The 21,273-nt window shown below is 34.0% G+C and overlaps 1 protein-coding gene across 1 annotated transcript in view; it reads left to right on the top strand.

The window, feature by feature from the left end:
* Nucleotides 1-21,273, top strand: part of Nmdar2 (glutamate ionotropic receptor NMDA type subunit 2) — a 136,286-nt gene that overhangs the window by 94,244 nt on the left and 20,769 nt on the right. The window contains 6 exon segments of the mRNA XM_078184810.1: nucleotides 4,821-4,971; nucleotides 8,700-8,886; nucleotides 12,340-12,449; nucleotides 12,955-12,972; nucleotides 14,942-15,051; nucleotides 18,980-19,264. Of these exon segments, the coding sequence (XP_078040936.1) occupies nucleotides 4,821-4,971; nucleotides 8,700-8,886; nucleotides 12,340-12,449; nucleotides 12,955-12,972; nucleotides 14,942-15,051; nucleotides 18,980-19,264 (861 nt within the window).

Here is a 21,273-nt window from a genome sequence, read left to right as displayed (position 1 = left end):
AGCAATTTATTGCGCGTAAAGAAACAAGCAATGGTTGAACAACCCGTTGCGAATTGTTATAAACTTTTATGGCGCGAGAAGAAAGAGCATGATCGATACAAGCAGGAACTTGATGTATATGTAGGGTATATACTTCCGTCGGCTTTCCACCTTCCTGTCACTAGGTCCTCCACATAGGTACCAATATCCTTATGTAATACAAGATTTTACGATCGAGTGGCTGCAAAAGTCGTGAAATATACGTTGACGTGGTTGAATATTTTTCAGTAACCTGCAAAATGAATCGATATTCCCATACACTTCTCACATCGGTGCTTAAATCCTTGAATGATCAATCGTTTAGTGACCGAAAAGTTAGCGTATATAAAAGTCATTTTGGCTCATAAAAAAGAATGCTCTATATTTATCTAACGGGTGCTCATTTTCCAGTTAAAGTTTTTTTTAAACAATTGATTAGACTTACGCAGTGTTAACCCTTTGCACTCGGATGTGTCCTCTCAAGGGACATAACAATACTGCTGGCAGTTATGATCATTTCAAAATTAACAATTTTTGCTCTATACAACCCGTACGAATACAATTATATCCAATGTAATTTGATTTTATGTTTGATTTGAAATTGTTATTTACTAATTGACGAAAGACCTACATTCGTGTTGCTGATAGGGAATTTAACAAAACTCTCCGAGTATAAATGATTGAATCGTTCTTATTTAATTAATTTGCATAAAATTATACAATATTGGATTACGTAACATATTACAATATTCTTTTTCGCTATAACTTTAACAACGTTTAAAATATATTCCATTTAGTTTAATATTCATATCTCATTAGAATAATTTATAGATTCGGCACGAAACATGAATAATCTTGACCATAAAATCTTCATAAATTATTCATGTGTTCTGTTGCTCAGAATACGATTAACTATTTCCGTTCATTAACTAATGGAATTATACATAAACTATTAATTATGCTGCAAATAATGAATGCGTGTAAACACTCCATAATTACATAGTCACAAGTGCATTACAATTTATTTGTGCGACATTTCTACTGAAATTAATGGCACTGTTTTCATATGTATATTCAGTTATGACGCAATCCTAGAGTTTCTTGTTTATGCAATCAGCGAAACACAAGTCACGGATCTACACACGCATCACCAGTTGACGTAGGGCTGAATTAGATCCAGCGGCTGTTATTGCGATGTCCGGCAAGCAATATCCTTGTCTGTCACTAAACCCTAATACAACAATGCTGTAGGTGTTCGTTGTTTCTTCATCGTTTGTCCTGGGCACGAATCATCAAGGCCTACTTCTCTATTAATTTATTTGGCCATTACGTCCGCTAGGCTTCAACAATTGGAATACATTTGAATTGGCTACGGCAAGCCTTAAGATCAGAATTGGCCAGTAATCGAATATTTTGGGTTCACTTTTATAATCGATTACAAAAAGTAATCATGTCAATCATAATCATTAATCAATTAACTGTTATTAGAACAAATGGTAATTATGATTACATTTGGTAATCTGTAATCATTAATCAAACAATGAAGAATGATTAATTTGATTTTTTTCTCATTGCTTAAATTAGGTCCGAGTAAGGGACCCAACTGAAAAAGTTTTTTTATAGTCACGAAATATATGCAGATTTTCTATACTATTCAGAATTATATAAACTACCATAATGCCAAATTTTTTAATTAATCATAATGAGAAAAAATAATGGTTACACGATTAATGATTACTGTGTTAACCATGGCCAGCGATTACATTTGCTTTGTTACGTACGGACCTTTCCCACCGTTTCTTAAAATATCTGTCTCCGTGCAACACTGACATTTTATCTCCTCTTCGACGATTTCTAGGCCGCTGCCAGAAATTTCCCATAAACAGAGAGTCCCCTGCATTAGAAACTAGGCGCTACATAGTTTTTTTTACCATATATCTGACCACACGAAACCTTGGCAGGCGCATTCCTACCCGCCATATTCGTTAAATTTCGTGGTATAAAAGGGGCCCGTTTTCTTCTCTCATTGGGCAGCACATAACCAAAGTCGGCAGGGTATAGACTGTACGCGTAATTCTTGTCAAAACTGTCAAACTGTACGAACCTCCGCATTTCTCAGTGCGTGAAAACCGAGAATACCGAACTTAGGTACCGCGTTACACTTTAACACTTCAACACTTGTAATAGACTCAGTTTTCTGTAGAATATACTTTAGTATTTTTATATTGAAACTTAGAGTCAAGTTTATTCATCGTTCAGATCCTTTTACCCAGTTGCTAGTATCATATCCACCACGGTGTACCTTTGATACTCGAGGTACACCAACAAAAGAGTTACGAGGCTAAGTTTTCCTGATTCCTTATTCCGCTCGTAGGCCCCGGCGGTGGAACAGACGTCGGCTCATCGACGAGCACCTTTCCTGTGGGTCCCGGTGGTGAAACAGACACCGGCTCGTCCACGCATTCCTATCATTGTGGGCCCCGGCGGTGAAACAGACGTCGGCTCGCCCGCAATTGTTTAATCTTTATACCCCCAATTCCACAAATTAATGAATCCTCGGTCACGCACGACTGCCTTAGCCCTCGGCTCGTAACAGCTTTGATTACATAAGTTATTCATTACTCATGATTACTTGATTACTTAGAAATCGTAATCATTAACACTTTCGCTCCGAACGACGGATATATCCGTCATCCATATGAAAACTCGCGGAGTCGAACGCCGGATATATCCGACATACCGGTTGTTAAGGTGCTCGCGGTGTCGTCCGAAATTGACTCGGCTTCGCGGTTGTAAGGCGCGAAGTTTTCCTTTATAGAATATACGTCACTCGACGCGGCACGGTAGTTTGACGATTTAACGAGGAACTACCTAGATATATTTAAGATATTGTTGCGTGTGTTCTCCCGGAGTCTCCTTGTGAGACTTTCGTTCGTATGTTAGCGGTGCGCCGAAGTATTGAGACCGTTGTGTCTCCTTAAACGTTTTGAAGAAGAGTGTGTTTAGATGAATTATAAAGTTGTCGTTATAAAGAGGAGACTTCAATCTTCAAGTTCATGTTAATATTTATTATATTAACAATAATATTTATTATATTAATAATTAATTATATTAATAATATTTATTATAGTAACAAAAAACTATTTATTATACTAACACTTAATAACAAAAAATAGAATATACAAATGCTGTTGATTCTGAGAATACTATAAGTTCACTGCGATACTGCGAATAACTAACAGAGTAGAGTAATGGATAGGCTAATGTTAACGCTTCTTCTGGCGTGTATTTTATTGGAGCTGTTACTATCGACGTTGAAAGCAGTTTTTTCATGTTACTAGCTGTCACTGAAGGTCCTGACGTAATAACTTTCACCATTGAAGCAGCGTCCCTTTTGCCAGACTGTCGTAAACTCGTACTAGCCGCAAACGACAATTCCTCTGGCGTGTAATTTTCTTTTTTTTAATTTTTCGAAAAATCTTTTGACGGTGGGCCTTTCCCCTGTCCTTTTCGGAGTTCGTGAGATACAAAAACTACAGACTCATTTAGCCATTTCTCATGTCGACATAGAAACAGTTTTACTGACCGGTTACAGTTCTTCCACTTATCGGCAAAATTGCTATTTAAGTTTTTCACCTTGATTTTTACACTTGCGTAAGCATTGTCCTCTTCACTTAATTGATACTTCTCCAAAACGTATGTTAAAACACCAGCATTTTTGCCTTCCATGCTATCTCCTTGACGCCAAATCTCGAAAAGCTCTTGTCTCGATCGACGGACATCGTAACTAAAAAATGCAGTATATTAGTTAATTGCAGACCATTGCAGTTAATTTTAGTCAAAAACGAATTGATGTGAACTATAGAAGAAATGCTATGTAAAATTTTAGCAGATCCGCGCAGATCTGTGAATTGCGAGACTTTTATATTCTTAGAAATACTAGAATTGCTGCCACATGTCTGATGAAAATTAAGTTACTGCTACTCACAGCTTACAAAAGGAATTTATAAATGAAATACAGTCAAATCTTTACGTACCTTTCGATAATTTCACTACCAAATTATTCCACAATATCTTGAATACGAATATATTTACTGAAATGCGCAGCACGACGCACTACCGCAGGCAGGCAAATAATGCCGAATTTTCTTGACGTTCATGGTGCCTACGAAAAAACCCTTACGCCAAGTCACTATTTTATGATAGTCAGGTAGTTGTCAACTCCCTGAGAGGCACGGGACACCAACATTTATCGATTCTGGCAACATTGGATTTTAAATTTTTATTAGCTAGGATCGCTGTTGGGCCCACTGTGCGTCATGAAGTAATGATAACATTTTGTCTTACGATGAGTACATCCGTCAAAAACAGGTAACTGGTTAATATATCGTGGCAGATCAATTTGTGAATCATAATTTTGAAAATCGTCAAAGCTATGTCATTTCAATGAATTCAACTATTTGGCAAAACAGTTTCAAGTGTAATTAATACTTTCATAAAGTACAATAAATCATTGACTTTCTGACTCTTTCGAATGGTAGTTCGAATCCCGTAAGAAGTCGAAAACTATTTTTCCTTATGATCCAAGTTACGATACAACATGGCCGAAATAGAATTTTGGCCATTATTTCTGTCTGAACCATTCTCGTAAATATCTGGGCGAAAGTCTGCAACAAGATTAAAAAGTTTGCAATCAATTGCGCTGGAAAGATGGGCTCGGTAGAATCTCGGGCGTGTCGAAGCAGCGCGATACAACGTTTCTCGAAGAAGCTCGCAATGACGTTAGATCGGTCGTTTTTCAGCATGGATATTTCAACGGCGCAGAAGAACGAAAGCTTGTTCCAGTGCTGCAGCGGGTTCTGCATTGACCTGCTTCAGAAGTTGTCCGAAGAAATCGGGTTCACCTACCAACTCTTTAGGGTGGAAGATGCCAAGTGGGGTACGCTGGAGAAAGTAAGTTCGAACAAATTTCCCGTCGTTACAGTTTCACTGACCAAGTCATTTTACAAGAGTCCCTCGAGTGTTACGGTGACTTTATAACGAGTCCTTGACATATTGTACTACTCGCTAAGTAGTACGGCAACCTCTCGCGGTATTCAACAATTACTTGACAAGATATTGACCCTCATCCGTTCCTCGTTTTTCCACCTTAATTCACCTCTTAACCCGTTAACCGGTTATGACATACCAGAATGAGAACTCCAATAGGCATGACGACTTTATCGTCATGGAAAATTTGAAAAGTCATATGTGGAACGCATTATGCTTTGCGTTTTCCCTAACCATTCAAATCTACCGTGGCAATGTGGTGACATTTCGATTTTGCATCTCTTAGTTTGAAACTTCGCCATAGCGTTTTTATATTTAGTATACTAAAGGTGTCAGCATATATTAAAAAAAAAAGTGTTACGTGTGTAATGTGTGGTTGCGTTGCAATAACCGCGGAATAATTATTTCAATTTGTTTAATTAATCCCGTCTACATTTGGAACATTTTATTTGCATATTTGCCAAATATGTCATAAAATATTTCGTCAAAATGAATAATTAAAAAGCGAAAAGCGATTTTTGATAGCTTAACTTTAAGCGTAATGATACGACTTCTTGTAACGAAAAAGTTCGAAACTTTTCGTTCGAAAAAGTAATGAAATTAGTAAAAGTTGTTCTATATATTTACGTTATTTTCTTAATACTATTTGCAAAACCTGTGCAGCTTTATGTGATATGAGAAAAGTGATGTTAAATTGGGTTAGTTAAATCAGGGTAATGTGGCGAAATTTGCTATTAGCTCCTATATGACGAGCCATTAAAATTGATGATCATCACTCGAGTGATTTACACTAGATAATACTCACCCAAATTCAAAATTTTTAATTCTTCGATTAATCATCAGCGAGCAAAGAATGACTCGTGCACAGCTCAACGAGTACTATAATAATATGCCATTTTCCACATTATATAATTTTTCGACATTATGTAATTTTATTACATTTATTGTTCAACACCATTTCTTTCACATAGTTACAAATATTGAATCCAGTTTGAATGTATATTTATTAAATATGTTTTACATAGGTTGCCATTGCAACTGGCACTTATTTGAAAGTATAAAATATTAAAAAATTCTTATTTACATTGAAATAGAAATGTATACGTTGTTAAAAAATACTATTAAAAACTCATTGACAAGGCACCGTAACATTTCGAGAGCTCAGTATAGCAGAATAATTGGTATCTCCACGAGCTAACGAAAATTAGATCGGTATTTCGAAATTGAAACATCCTTCATTTTGAAATTGCTATTACTTTAGCTTTTTGCTTCTGTGACCTATAATAAACGCATAATTTTGTTGTTACGTCAACTAAGAGAAAGTGCATTGTCTCATAAAATATCACAGCGGGGCGTAATGGGAAGGTAGCCTGTTATTTTTTCTACTCAATCACATAAGTCCTTGTGTTCATACGTTGAGCTCCCAATCTCGGTTAGACAAACGTTACAGTGCGCCACGTTCCTACGATCACGCAAAGCAAACATCATGAATTGGTGGGAACGGAATCATGTACGATTCCTCTTCCCAAGACATTTTCTTGATATTCCTACCATGGAAACTTATTAGAAGCAACAGAATCAAATTGCTACAACAAAATGTGGAACAATTATGCGTCTTATAATATAAACATGTATAACTTTGAAACGAAAGAATACCAGAGTATTATTATATAACTAGCCTTAAATAGTCTTATTGCAAAACATGGTACATGAAACACAAAACAACGTATAAGCATTTTCAGACATCTGTTTAAACTTATTTTCGTTAAGAAATATGTTCATATTTTACTCGTATCCCTTGTTATTAATACACACAATTTTTTGTATAAAAATCTACAGTTTATTTATAACTATAACGTAGTAAATGAAATTAATTATAAATTAGTGAGCTTTAAATTGATTGACTTTAATTTAAGATTTCAAACGCAACCAATCTCATATCAATAGATGCTCATGTATTTACAGTTTCTCTTCGTCTACAAACAAATAGCTAATTTTGATGAAGAAATATTTAAAATATTATTTAGATAGAAATCAAATATGCTTATTGCAAGATTATAATCGTAAAATAAAATATTCTTATTTTTTTAATTAGAAGCATGGAACGAAATATTTTTAATTTTAACTGTGTACATATATAAATGGCATAGACAGAAGTTAAAACAAGGTTTCGTTTCATTAATCGTTTCAAACTTCATATTATTTTTAACTTCAGAAGAACCAGCGATCAGCAGAGATGGCCAATTTCCAAGTAAAAAATATCAAAAATATTTACATTTACATATTTAAAATATTTACAGTCAAATGTAATACAACATTTGCATTTACATGTCTGAAATATTTATATTTATGTATTTGAAATACTGACATTTAAATATTTGAAATATTCACATTTAAATATTTTTGAAATATTTACATTCACATTTAAATATTTTTGAAATATTTACACTCACATTTAAATATTTAAAATATTTACACTCACATAGTTAAAGTTAACGCGCGAAACGAAGTTAATCGAACGTGTGATCGTTTCCGGTGAAATCAGTGGGAGATTCCGATCCTTTTAATAGCCGGGATTAATTTCAATAACCGTGAAAATGAGCTGGAAATGTCTTGGAAGTAGGAACATTGCTACACGCTCCACCGAGCGATCCCGTTTAATCCAACCTTTTAGGTTTTAATGCTGCGAAGCAATATCGATGGAACACCGATATAGATGAATCACGCGTAATTGCGCCGGTGTCCATTAACGGTACACTGGAATTTGCATCGAGAATGGAGCTCTCCGTGGTGTATGGCGATAGAACGCCGTTACAGTGTCGGCGAATATGCAGGCTTACGCGACTACGTGTATATCCACGTGCAAATTAGGGTAACTTCATAGACTTACGTGTAAAAAAAAAAGAAATTCCATTGACAAAGGCAAAGTTATTCTTCTGTATGCATTGGTAATTGCATGGGTATATGCAATGTTTGTACGTCACACTTTGAAGTAGTCAACTTTGAGAAACTAAAAATAGAGAAAATTGACAACGTTGCAAAAGTAGACAATTTGAAAATTTACCAGCAAACATGGTTTACACGGTAAAAAATTTCATTTGAAATAAAAAATGAAAATCTTTTGGGAAATTAGTTTCTAGACTGTGCGTTTTTCAGTACAAATTTAAAATTGTTTTCTAAAATACATATTTCTATTATTGCAAGATTATTATTTCAACTAACATAAACAAAATATTTGTAAATATTCTTATATGGAAACCTGATAAATAAACTACGTCTTTCAATATTGTCCTTACATAAGTATAAGTAGCCTAATCATTGTTTGCTTAATAATAAACTTTATGTAAGATGGGAAATATTTAAACATTTAAACTGAGCACTTTAACGTTCCAGTGATAGCGAGCCTAATTATTAATGCCTATTTAATTGTTTGATATGAGAATGTTATTGTCTGTAAAATTAACTTATAAAATTGATTTAAAATACGTAACGTATTAAGTAAACAATATACAGTTACCTACCAATAGTAATGTAGAGTTATCAAAAATGTCCCTCATCTATCCTTTATCTCATGACTATATTCGTATGATCACGTAACATTTTATAATGTAATCTATTCTTACCATTGATAGGAAAACGGAAAATGGAACGGTCTAATAGCGGAACTTGTCAACCGGAAGACAGACATGGTAATGACAAGTCTTATGATTAATTCTGAAAGGGAAGCCGTCGTTGACTTTACGGTACCTTATATGGAAACTGGGATCGCAATCGTGGTTAGCAAGAGGACTGGTATAATATCCCCTACTGCCTTTCTTGGTAAGTGTATACATGCGGACATTCTATTGTGTTAACCGCTTGCTTTGGAGTCACGTCAATCTTGCAGTGACACTTCCTTCCAAAATTTGACTGCTTTGAATGCTTCAATTTATGAAAATATTATGGTGATAAATTATTTTAGACGTACATATGAGCCGTTTATTTTTAAAGTGACCTAACTCCATTTGTTAATTTTTTCCGGTTGCCATGGTTACATGTACAACTTCATGTTATTTATCAGTAAAGCATTTCAGGTTGCTTAAATTCCGAGCAAATACAATAATTCTTGACACATAAGTTTTCAGAGTTAGTTCAATAATTGAAACGTGTAGTTTGAAAGTGGCCTACCTCCATTTACACTTAAATCAAGATAATATATTTACTTAGATAATGTCTGAAGGCAGTGATGAAGGCTACTTTAATTAATTAGTATCTAACAAGTTAACCTCAGTTTTTGGACAATTGCGTTAGTTAAATAACCAGTGCGTTTAAGTTCACGTTTTAGTTCAAATAGTGAAGAAGAAATAGTAACTAATGATTTTTTTAAAAATCGATGAAAAACAGAATAATAGAACAATATTCGTCTTCCAAACTTTTTATTATTTTTATATTAAATTTATAAAAATTTTTATAAATTTTTAATATCAGGACATCCGTTTTTACCAAATGATTTTGGCGTGGTAGAAATGTCATTAAAAAAAATAATTTACTGTTCGTTCCCCTAGATTATTACAAATAAGACAAGAAGATTTTGTATGAACAAAATTATTAGAAGACGCAATTTTTAAAAGGGTAAAGAATTCTGATGGAGAATTAATGAACTAGTTAAAAATATGTTGGATGTGTTTTGTTAGAAATATACCGTATAAAATTTTCTATGAGACATCAATAAATGAGAATGAAAATTTTTAAGTCCTGGATTTATTACCACGTCGGGGTAGACCAAGAAAGTAATTGATTGTAATATTAAAATATTGTATTGACACCACTGTATAAAAATATCAGACAAATTACAACAGCAAAATTCAAAGACTTAATTGTCCTATTACGATATATTCCAACCCCGAACATCATGATTTCTTCAACTCCCTTTCACGTACACAAAATGTAGATAAGTAGTAAATTGATTTCTAATTGTCAGGATTTATTACGGAATACGCGAATTTAATAAGCGCATAAAAAGGAACAGGCGCCCAAATCAACACGTCTATTTATATATATACAAAAGAGAGATTAATATTACTGCCGGATCAAACAGCACGTGTTGCGCGCACGACTGCTGGATCGAGAAGAAAGGAAAACCAGGGAGCGGGAGGACAAAGACTAGCGAGACCTTATTAACGAACGCGCATATCGCTTACAGAGCGGCAAGGGCCGGTGCTGCCCAAAAACCCTAGATCTAGCTGATTCACTAGAAATAACCATATTTCCGACAGTAATAAATTTGTTTTTATGTTTTATACGTTATGTAGTTAAATGTTTTGAATCGCATAAATTAAGTTTCCGATGTGTTTTAAAGATATGTAAAATAAATTAAGTATTTTTTTTTCAATTTGAAGCATCTTAAATTATTATATGTTGAATGGACTTGGGCACCTTCGAATTTTATAATGAATCTGGATGTTAATTTTGAAAGTAGCCTAACTCCATTCTTGATAAGAAAACGCATATTATTCACTTAACAATTGCCACTATTTTAATAGGAACTATAAATTGAACACTCTTAGATAGACTTAAGCAGTATGGCTCATTAGTATCCTATACGCATATTTTTAAATTCATTGAAACGCAAACGCTTAAATATCTCGATTTGAAGATAAATGGAGTTAGGCCACTTTCAAAATAAACGGCTCAATTATTGTTTATTGTATGGCTTCATTCACTTTAGTTCTTAGATTTTGAAGAAATTAATATTTGTATCTAATACATTGTGTGAAAAATCTTCATTACGAGTCTGACTCGTTGTTACAACGGAAAGGGTTGAAAGTATTTTTTATACCGAAGAAATGTATGATATATGCATTAAATAAGTTACCTTCCAAATGAATAATTTCGATATGTTTATTAACGCGAAACTCTATCGATTTCTGCGAGATTCGTGTATAATATTATCAACGTTTGTTTCGTAAAGTACAATTCATTGATACTGCAGCCGGAGTAGGTGCAGTAACTGCTCCGGTCGGTAATAGGAGAAAAACCAAATTCTTATCAGAAGTTTACGTGTTCGTTTCGGGGGCTCTCGTAAATGTAGTAAATGCCCACATCTCCCCGTGAAAGCTTCTTACTATGACGATATATTTAATTATATATAAAAAAGACTCATGCACTCAATATATACCGAGTAGTTATTGCCAAGTATACGACACATTCCGCGGTAGATGACATGTCTTCGGTCGATGATAGGGTTGATCAGTTGATGGGTTGTGGCGTTGAATCCATGGTCAGTTCCCGTAGCGAACCTAATACAGACTCACTGCGGTTAGTCAGAATACAAAGGGGTGACGGGCAAAACAGAGAACCCAATATCGGCACAGCACTGCCATGTAACCCACACACAAGTGCAAACCTAGCAGAGCCAACCTATACACGCGTGTAACTTATTGAGTACAATACAACTTCTTAATTAGAGCGAAATCGGGTACGCTACCCCCATACCTATTCGCGAATACCTCGAAAGAAAAGCAAGCGAACTCAAAGTACAAAAAAATGTTTGAAGCATAAATATTTCAAAAAGACTGTTTTACTAAATCTTCTTCGTTGCGCACACATTTTTTGTAAAGTTCATAACTCCAGATTTAAAAGAGTCGTTTGAGTATACACGTCGTACGAATTTGCGGCTTCCGAAACACAAAACGAAAGGTCTGAATTGCCTGACTTCGACTTTAGCGAGCTTTCGTACAATGGTAGAATGTCTCCTATGATACGTATGAAGCATTAGGGGTAGTTGCTTGATTCTTTAAGAGATATAATCAATTAAATTTACATATAGTATACAACACGCAAATGATAATGGGACATGTTAAGCTTCGTTTTATGAGGTGTCAAGTCTACTACTATACCTCGTCCGTGGTGTCAATGATAGTACGTCATAGAAAATTATACTTGAACCACTTATCAGATGAAAGTCTTATTAATGAGGTAGTTCTTTTGATCGTTTGCACAACTACAGCGTGACTATCTCTGTGAACACCAAATTCGGAGCTCCATCATTATTAATGTATTTAACAATTTTTCATAAAACTTATAATTTAAAAGTTATTTGAGTTGTGCAGATTACGTGACCCACCTTGTATACTTCTCAAGTTCCTATAAACTTCGTGTTATAGCTGTGCAAACCTCGTGTAAATCTTGCGTAAACCTCATAGCTCTCCATTGAATCTATAGTAATGAAAAAATATAATAAAAAAACGACAACCAGATATGACAAAACAATTAGAAAATTATGATTTTCAGAACCGTTCGACACTGCATCATGGATGCTAGTCGGCATCGTCGCCATCCACGCAGCCACTATAATGATACTCTTCTTCGAATGGCTGTCACCGTCTGGTTTCAACATGAAGGTAAACCCTTCAGGCGCTGCGCAGAGACTGGTATTATTAATTTCGCTTCTTATTACTTGTGTATGGTGTTTTTCCACCTACGAGCACCGATTCCTCACTGGACAACGTCGTTAATCTTAATGACACTTTACCTTCCGACACTGTAGCGAAGAAGAAATTAATTATCAAAGGACAGCGTTCAGTTCTATTAACTGTTATGCACATATTGACGTTGGCTGCATTATTTCGTTGTGTTTTTCTCGAAAGTAATATCTTGTTTTCGTTGTTAGTTAGGTACTTGAGTTGTCGACGACTTGATTTATAGTGACGTTTTCATATGTATAAAATATTTCTTCCCATTTTCGCATGGAACTTGTCATTTCCTTTTTTTAAAAAAAACTGTGCACCCAATTCGTTTTTACTTAATTTTTCCGAATACTGTCGTATGTAATTTTACGAACTCACGATGAAACTTTTGCTTCACAGCTTTGCGAGTTCTACCTGACCCAATTCCATGTTTTTTCAGTTCTTCGCGGAGAACACTGTCACGATCTCATAATACTACCTTGAAGAATTTCTTTAACAGTGCAATTTTCTTAAAATTTATGAACACGTATTTTTTAGTCGACTGCTGTACATTAAACATTTGTGCTTTCGATGTTCGTGTTTCTGAATCTTTATTTTTCACCGAAACTTATATGTTATAGTAACGTTTCTTATAGTTCTAAGCAAATGAATATACAAGATGTACAAAGATAATAGTCGGACAAATAACTTTTTCCTTCGTCATCAGTTTCTTCCGAAGTTTCGTGCTTATTTCATGTGCTTTGAAAATTATACCGTGTTTCGAACACATTATTATAGTTGACAATGTTAACTTAACATTGCGCATATATAGTGTGGAGAAACGTAGAACAGTGTAGCTTTGTATAATTTCTTTGCAAAAGCTTCAACAGTAATAATATATATTTTCAGTCAAAATGTATTAAAGATGTTTGTGTTGTTGATGTATACATTTTGTTATGTATTTTTAAGACAATTGCATGTTACATAGAATTAGAAGAAATATTCGACACTGCAAAGTTTGACCAAGATAATATTCGTTGATTTGATCAAGATAATATTGCAAGCATGTTTCGCAAGTTATTGCTCCCATAAATGAACAACGAGCTATATATGCGATCAGACAGAAATAGCATGTTGTAGCTATATTTTAAGTGTACTTAATAAATGAAATCAGTAAACAAATCCGCAAAAGTTTTAAATTCTTTACTCTGAAAAATATATGGGATAGTGGGTTATACGGTAACAGAAAGAGAGATAAGGATTGAGGATGCTGTGACCGGTAGAAAGGATAAGCTGGCTAACAGAGTTTGGGACCAAAGAAAAGAAGCTGCAACTTAACCCCGTGCACCGGGATTTCTTTCACAACACGTTAATTAACACTTGTCACTCATAAACTCCTACGTGAAACAGATAATTTACACTTAACATTGATCCTACCAAGCTCCAAAGAGCTGTAACAATGAGAAGACTGAATTTATTTTTACCTTTCGCTATTTTTATCGTATTATATGCATAAATAAATACATTCAGTAGTTCCCTGCGGAAATGTCATTATGACTTCAACAATTTCAGTCTCGATAGTGCTAGTGTTTCTCAACCTTTAGTTCAATGTTTAAATATGGATAAAGGGATGAAATATAAATTCGATTTAACAGCGCGAATAATATCCATATATAGTAAATTGTGTTTCAAAAATCTTGATGAAGATTCTAACAGAATATTATAAGGCCAAGAGTTAATAATAAGGAGAGACACAAAACTGTATTCTATGGTTGAGGTAGGCACGATTAATAATAAAGTATGGCAAGCCCTTCACCTTAATGTGTCTTCTACATTGAATTACAACTATCCAATTTCGGCATAAATGAGACTGAAAAATAAATATTTTATTCAAAGCGTTACTGACTACTTCACGAATAATTACGTCTCAGTTCTTAGACGTTAATCTAAGAAAATCCTACGAGTGCACAGGATTAACGCATTGTTGGAACGCATTCAGAATGAATTCAGACTTGCTCTTGCTTCCCTAAACATGAGGGACAATCGCTAAAAAACAATGTCGAATATTTTTTCGAGAATTCATAGAGTTTAGAAAGAAACCAAACAGAATATCGGTCGACAATTCCGGTTGAAAATATTTGTATCGAGGGAATAGAAACACGAAGATATGAAATTACAGACACGGCAGAACAGAATCTGTAGAAATATATAGTGGCAAATGCAGTATCATGGTTTCCGATATATCCTATATAATCGTTTAGCCCTACGCAACAAGCTGCCTATCAAAATTCCCGCTGTGACTGGTGAATAGCGTGTTCCTCTTCCGAACGATCGTCTCTCGTACACTGTCGAACAATATCTGTTATCATCGCATCGATGTTGCTGCGCTTCACCGAGGCAACAATTCTACGTGGATCATAACCACTGGGTCGCATTTGTTATAGAAGAACCCGACACCAAATCACCGTTTCTCGTTCTGCCGGACTTACTGGTTGGTCTGGGCCGTATTATTTCAGGCAGCCGTCCATATCGATTCTCCCAGAGGATTCACAGCGAGGTCAGTAAAATAAATTCTATGACAATTAAAATTGTTGTCGTGTGTCGTGACTGCAGGCTTCCGCACCAGAACATCGCATTCTGGAAACTCGGCTAATGTGTGTTACTTTTGTTCGCGTCAAACTATTATCTTCTTTTTGAAAATATAGTTTCACGTAACTACGGTAACAGCGAACATTAAAGTAGAACTAATTTATGTACCTGTCTACAAACTTATTTTGACTGACAGTGGTTGCGTACTACTTTTTCTATGAAACCGTTCGTTAAAATATTTCTGAATACTCTTCCATGCTTCTAGCATATTATCCAATAATTTCAATTGTTACGTGATAGCTTAATTATTTTGGGCAAAATGAAATTTAAAGAATTGTTACTTCAAGATTTGTTGACATGACTTCAAAAAAGTACAAATAATTGTTTTCCATTCTGAACAATTTTTTATTACAGAACTATAATGCAAAAACTTAGTTTATGTATTTTAATCAAATAAGTTATAAAGTCTTAATTTTCTTCATTGTTTAAAGTAACTACATGATATATAAATGTTTCTTTGTTCTATTTTATGGCTATTTTATATTAACACAATCTACAATCAAGTCATTACAACCTACATTGAAAATAATCTGGTCGAAAGGCGAAATAATATAACATAAAAAGTGTAATATAATTCTTAATTTTTACTGCTACCTTCAACGAAAATATTACGAGGTTGTTGTAATGGCATAACATTGAATACGAATAATTACGTTATTATATACAGTTGGAAATGCACCAGTGATAATATTAATTAAATTAATTTCACTCTAGAAAGTCGAAGCATAATTGAGTTATAATTAATAAAAATGTCCAACGATAATACCCTCTACGATAAAAATACAGTGAAATACATGGTACCTTACGTAACTTCCACTGCTCGAATAACGTTTAGATTATACATTTGATGAAAAGTTGTTAAATAGAAAAGTTTTTATTTGGTATTATTTGCCTTTTTCGAAACTATATAAATGTGTATTTAACAAGTTTTCGTAACATGCATAATTTATTAATTATTTTGAAACTATGTAACTTTGTATTTAACAAGTTTTCATAACGTGCATAATCTATTAATTATTTGAGACGTGTTAGTTACGTGACTCATCTTGTGTATTAAAAGATACAAGTATGAAGGTTTAACACTAACGGACATTGTGCAAGAGTTTATTGTCTATTTACTTTTTACGATACTTTTCTCTACTTCAAGTCTCGGTTATTAGTATCTGCAAATTGCGTTGTTATTCTGGGTTCGCCAGGACAGGCAAGTTATAAAATGCTGTCGGAAGTCCAATAATGAGAACGGTACAGTTTGTGAAATCGTAAAATGAATATATTCCACGCAACAATAAATAAACTAACTAGCACATTGTCGGCAATATCAGAATAAAATATACGTAAGCTTCATTTTTAAAATAATATTGTATATTTCTGCTTTCGCATTATTATCACTAATAGCCACAATTAAATAATTTATCTAAATTCTCGTCTTGCCTAAATAATAATTAATATGAAAATACTAAAAAAAGTAAAAATGTATTAATTAATTTTTATTTTATTTATTAATTTAAAAAGTTATGTAAGTCTAATACAGAATACTTGGTACACCGTACAGGGACTAATACATCGTAGTATATATTTATATGTTACAAAATTGTGTAAGTTACTTTATTTTATTTATATGCGAATCTATACAAATTGTAAAATGATCGGGAACTTTCTCTCAAGATTTATGCTAATTAATACAGCTCAATAATCAAAATATAAAAGCGTTCTTTAACAACTTTTCGTTCACAGAATTATTTCTTACTTTATCATAAAATATCTTCGTATTACGTGTTTTAAGCATTGTGCAATAATGCTGTATTTTAATCATTTCGCTTGTCTACCATTACAGGCTACACTAACACTAATTTAATTAAAAACTCGAAAAACATGGAAATTTTCCGTCGGAACTTGGTAAATACGTACATGGTTATTGATAGCGTCTTGCGTTAAGAAGGAGTTCGCCTAATGATTCAGGTGAAAATGAAGGCGCGATAGTAATTTTGCTAATTGAATTCTACGCGACAACGCGGCGAACAGTAATTCCTCCAGTTGGCGTGCACCACGCAGAATAATTTACGACGGAAGTGAGAGGAACTCGTTTAAATCAGAAAGTAATATCTTAGATTATGGTGCGGATTCGCAGAACGAAATATATTCCCGGCGGCGAAGCGGTGTCCTCTGTGCCAAGGAACTGTATCTACTCACAACATTATCTGTGAAAAGTGTGCGTTTTATTTCCCGAGTTCCGGGATGTGACTCAAATATTGTCTTGTTTCGTCCCATTTTTCACGTAGTTCTCGAAAGTGCGATGGATTATACGAGCATGGTCAGCTTTGCATCTAATTAAGTAATTTCTATTAACGAGAAATACTACAAGAAAACAAAGAATAACATTGAACATGCCACGCTTCATATTTTTATTTTCAAATCATGTTTAAAATATCTTCTAAACTATCGATTTTTCGCAATAAATGCCTCAGTATATTTATGAAGAAAATAACGTACTAATTAGTCTGGTGTAATAAAAAATTTTTAATTCAACTTAAAAAAATAAAATTACTATTCATGTGTCCTGGACGCATTTAGCTAGAAGAATCTTATTAATATCAGATTCGCAATTTCGTTTGAAACATTCTTTTAATATCGTCGACGTTTTCGAAAATATTTAACTGTATCTCTAATTGGATCTCCACTGTGATTACAGCCCACTTCATATACGAAAACATTTCTCATCAGAGGACAATAACGTCAGAAACGGTGCAAATTTCCAAGCTAAACAAGACACCGTTTGTAATCCTTCGTAGTAAATACAATTGACTGCCGATATTGACTGATTAATCTTGCAGGGTTTACGTTAGTCGCCAATCCCACCGTGGTTTGATCGCGTGGCCCAATTCGAAATTTACCCTTTCGTTACACCTGACTCGGCTGTTAGCGTGTTATCGTATCGCGAAACATTTTCCAGTGAACCAAGTGTACCATCTGTTACCTGATTGTGTTATGAAAATCAGAGCCCTAGCAGTCAAGTAATTTATCAATTAGTATGTGATGGATTATAAACGAATTCCTGCTCGCACATATTCAAATATTTTTCAAACCAATGATCTTTCGCAATAAATGTGATAGTAATTTGATTAAAAGAATAACAAGCTGAATCGACTAGTATAATAGAAACATTATTATTATTATTATTATTATTATTATTATTATTATTATTATTATTATTAATTGATAGTAATTATAATAATTATTAATAATGAAAGTGCACAGAGTAAAAGTGAACACACGCTCTCTAAAAATATTTTCTCAATCTTGATTAAATGACTTGAATTTTTTTTAATGTCAAAGGACTGTACAATGACTAAAATAATTGCATTAATTATGCTACAACTTGAAATAAAAAATATAGAATTTCTGCTTTTCAACATTTGTATCCGAGCCTATAACAAAAATTCAGAAACTGTATTTATTACCTCTCGATAACCTATACAAGATGTCCATGTTGAATTGAAAAATGTTCCCTACGAAACTGTTTCCATTTTGATGGGAACGTGTACGAGCGAAGGACCCACAAAAGTCATCCTTATTTTTTTTAATAGAAGCATATAATCTTTTCATCTTGCCAGGTATTATCTCAATCAATTATCTTAACAATAAATTTGGACAGCAAACAGTAGACACGTTAGTAAATCATAACACACTCCTTGTTTCTCACAATTAGGAGAATGTGACTTACGCCACTGACTCCAAATCACTGATTTGCGATGCGACTTTGTCATTGATTGAATTGATTGTTCTTAGTCAGAATGGTTCCGCCGTGCTTAATTAAACGATCGACCGTAATTCTATAGATTCATGACGAACGTATGGGCGTTATTCGCCGTGGTGTTCCTCGCCATTTACACTGCCAATCTGGCTGCCTTCATGATCACGAGGGAGGAGTTCCACGAGTTCCAGGGGCTAGACGATCCACGACTTTCGAAGCCATGGTCGCACAAGCCGATGTACAAGTTCGGCACCTTACCGTTCAGCCACACAGAGAGCACGCTCGAGAAATATTTCAAGGACATGCACGCGTACATGAAGACGTTCAACAAAAGCAACGTGGCCGAGGGAATCGAAGCCGTTATCAGCGGGTGAGTAGAGACACCCGATAACCACCGTTACTGGATAATACCCACGGCAATCTCTGAAATTACCGGCTGCTGTTGTTCAACTCGGACAACGATCGACCGCGGCCAACCGCTTAATACGTCTGTGTATCCGCCTGTACAATACTAGTTGCCCAAGTTTCGGAAACGTTCTCCGCCTAGCGTTAATCTGTGAATAATTTCATTGGGCTTTCGTCCTTACGACTCCCTGTAAATCCACTTTTCAACGCCTGACAAACGACGGATGATTTGGTGTACAGCCTACAGACGATTGCAAAGTGCGTTTTAAATTATTTTTTAACCCCTTGTCGTGCCATTTTCTTTGCAATTACTATAATTAGAATTTTTTCAATCGGCGTCGCATACACATCAGTATGGTATCGCTGGCGCAAACATACATCTCCATAAGGCAACACATGCCTTTATATCTAACAGATTGCTACTTAAAGGAACGAATGAACATTAATACCTAAAGACTTATTACTAGAAATCTCCATCACGGGTCTGACTCGTTAAAGTACGGTAAGGAGTTAATGGAACTACCCCTGGAGATAAGTTTTCTATTATATGCAATTATTCGAAATTAATAGAAGATACTAAATTTTATTAAACAGAATAGAATACGGTATAAAGAATAAAAGTATTGAAAATGCTTTTGTTTAATATGAAATGAAGCACAATAAGTAATTATGAGAATTATACACTATTATTTACGTTATTATATTTACGCATTATTACATATTACTTCATACGAAACAATAATACCATGCATTTCTCTTCGCACCGTACGCTATTAGTGAACATCAACTAGATTTTTTTCCAGAATCGAATATTTTTGAACGACACAGAAAGTTTAGATTTCATGTACTTAATTTTAAATTGAGACATCGTGAAATTAAACAATTTTTTCATATGTCAGAGATTAATTGAGCCGTTTATTTTGAAAGTGGCCTAACTACATTTGTCAGTTTTTCCGGTTGCCATGGTTACATGTACAACTTCATGTTATTTATCAGTAAAGCATTTCAGGTTGCTTAAATTCCGAGCAAATACGATAATTCTTGACACATAAGTTTTGAGAGTTAGTTCAATAATTGAACCGTGTAGTTTGAAAGTGGCCTAACTCCATTTACACTTAAATCAAGATAATATATTTACTTAGATAATGTCTGAAGGCAGTAATGAAGGCTACTTTAATTAATTAGTATCTAACAAGTTAACCTCAGTTTTTGGACAATTGCGTTAGTTAAATAACCAGTACGTTTAAGTTCACGTTTTAGTTCAAATAGTGAAGAAGAAATAGTAACTAATGATTTTAAAAAAAATCGATAAAAAACAGAATAATAGAACAATATTCGTCTTCCAAACTTTTTTTATTCTTTTTATTTTTGTCCAAACTTTGGAAAATAATGTGGAAATCATAGATCACAAATTTTTAATATCACGACATTCGTTTTTACCAAATGATAGAAATTTTGGCGTGGTAGAAATGTCATTAAAAAAAAATAATTTACTGTTCGTTCCTCAAGATTATTACAAGATTATTAAAAAGTGTCGGAAAGGCAATAACTTTATTGTAAATGAAATGGGACAAGACGATTTTGTGCCAACAAAATTATTAGAAGACGCAACTTTTAAAAGGGTAAAGAATTCTGATGGAGAATTAATGACCTGTTTAAAAATATGTTGGATGCTTTTTGTTAGAAATATACCGTATAAAATTTTCTATGAGACATCAATAAATGAGAATGAAAATTTTTAAGTCCTGGATTTATTACCACGTCGGGGTAGACCAAGAAAGTTCGAAAATATTTTATTGACACCACTGTATAAAAATATCAGACAAATTACAACAGCAAAATTCAAAGACTTAATTGTCCTAATACGATATATTCCAACCCCGAACATCATGATTTCTTCAAATCCCTTTCACACGTACAAAATGTAAATGAGTAGTAAATTGTTTTCTAATTTTATGTCTTTTATGTTTTGTA

Source organism: Augochlora pura, chromosome 7, assembly GCF_028453695.1.
Source record: "Augochlora pura isolate Apur16 chromosome 7, APUR_v2.2.1, whole genome shotgun sequence".
Classification (NCBI taxonomy): Eukaryota; Metazoa; Arthropoda; class Insecta; order Hymenoptera; family Halictidae; genus Augochlora; species Augochlora pura.
Note: the sequence above shows the minus strand (reverse complement) of the source record. Positions and strands in the feature narration are given on the sequence as shown.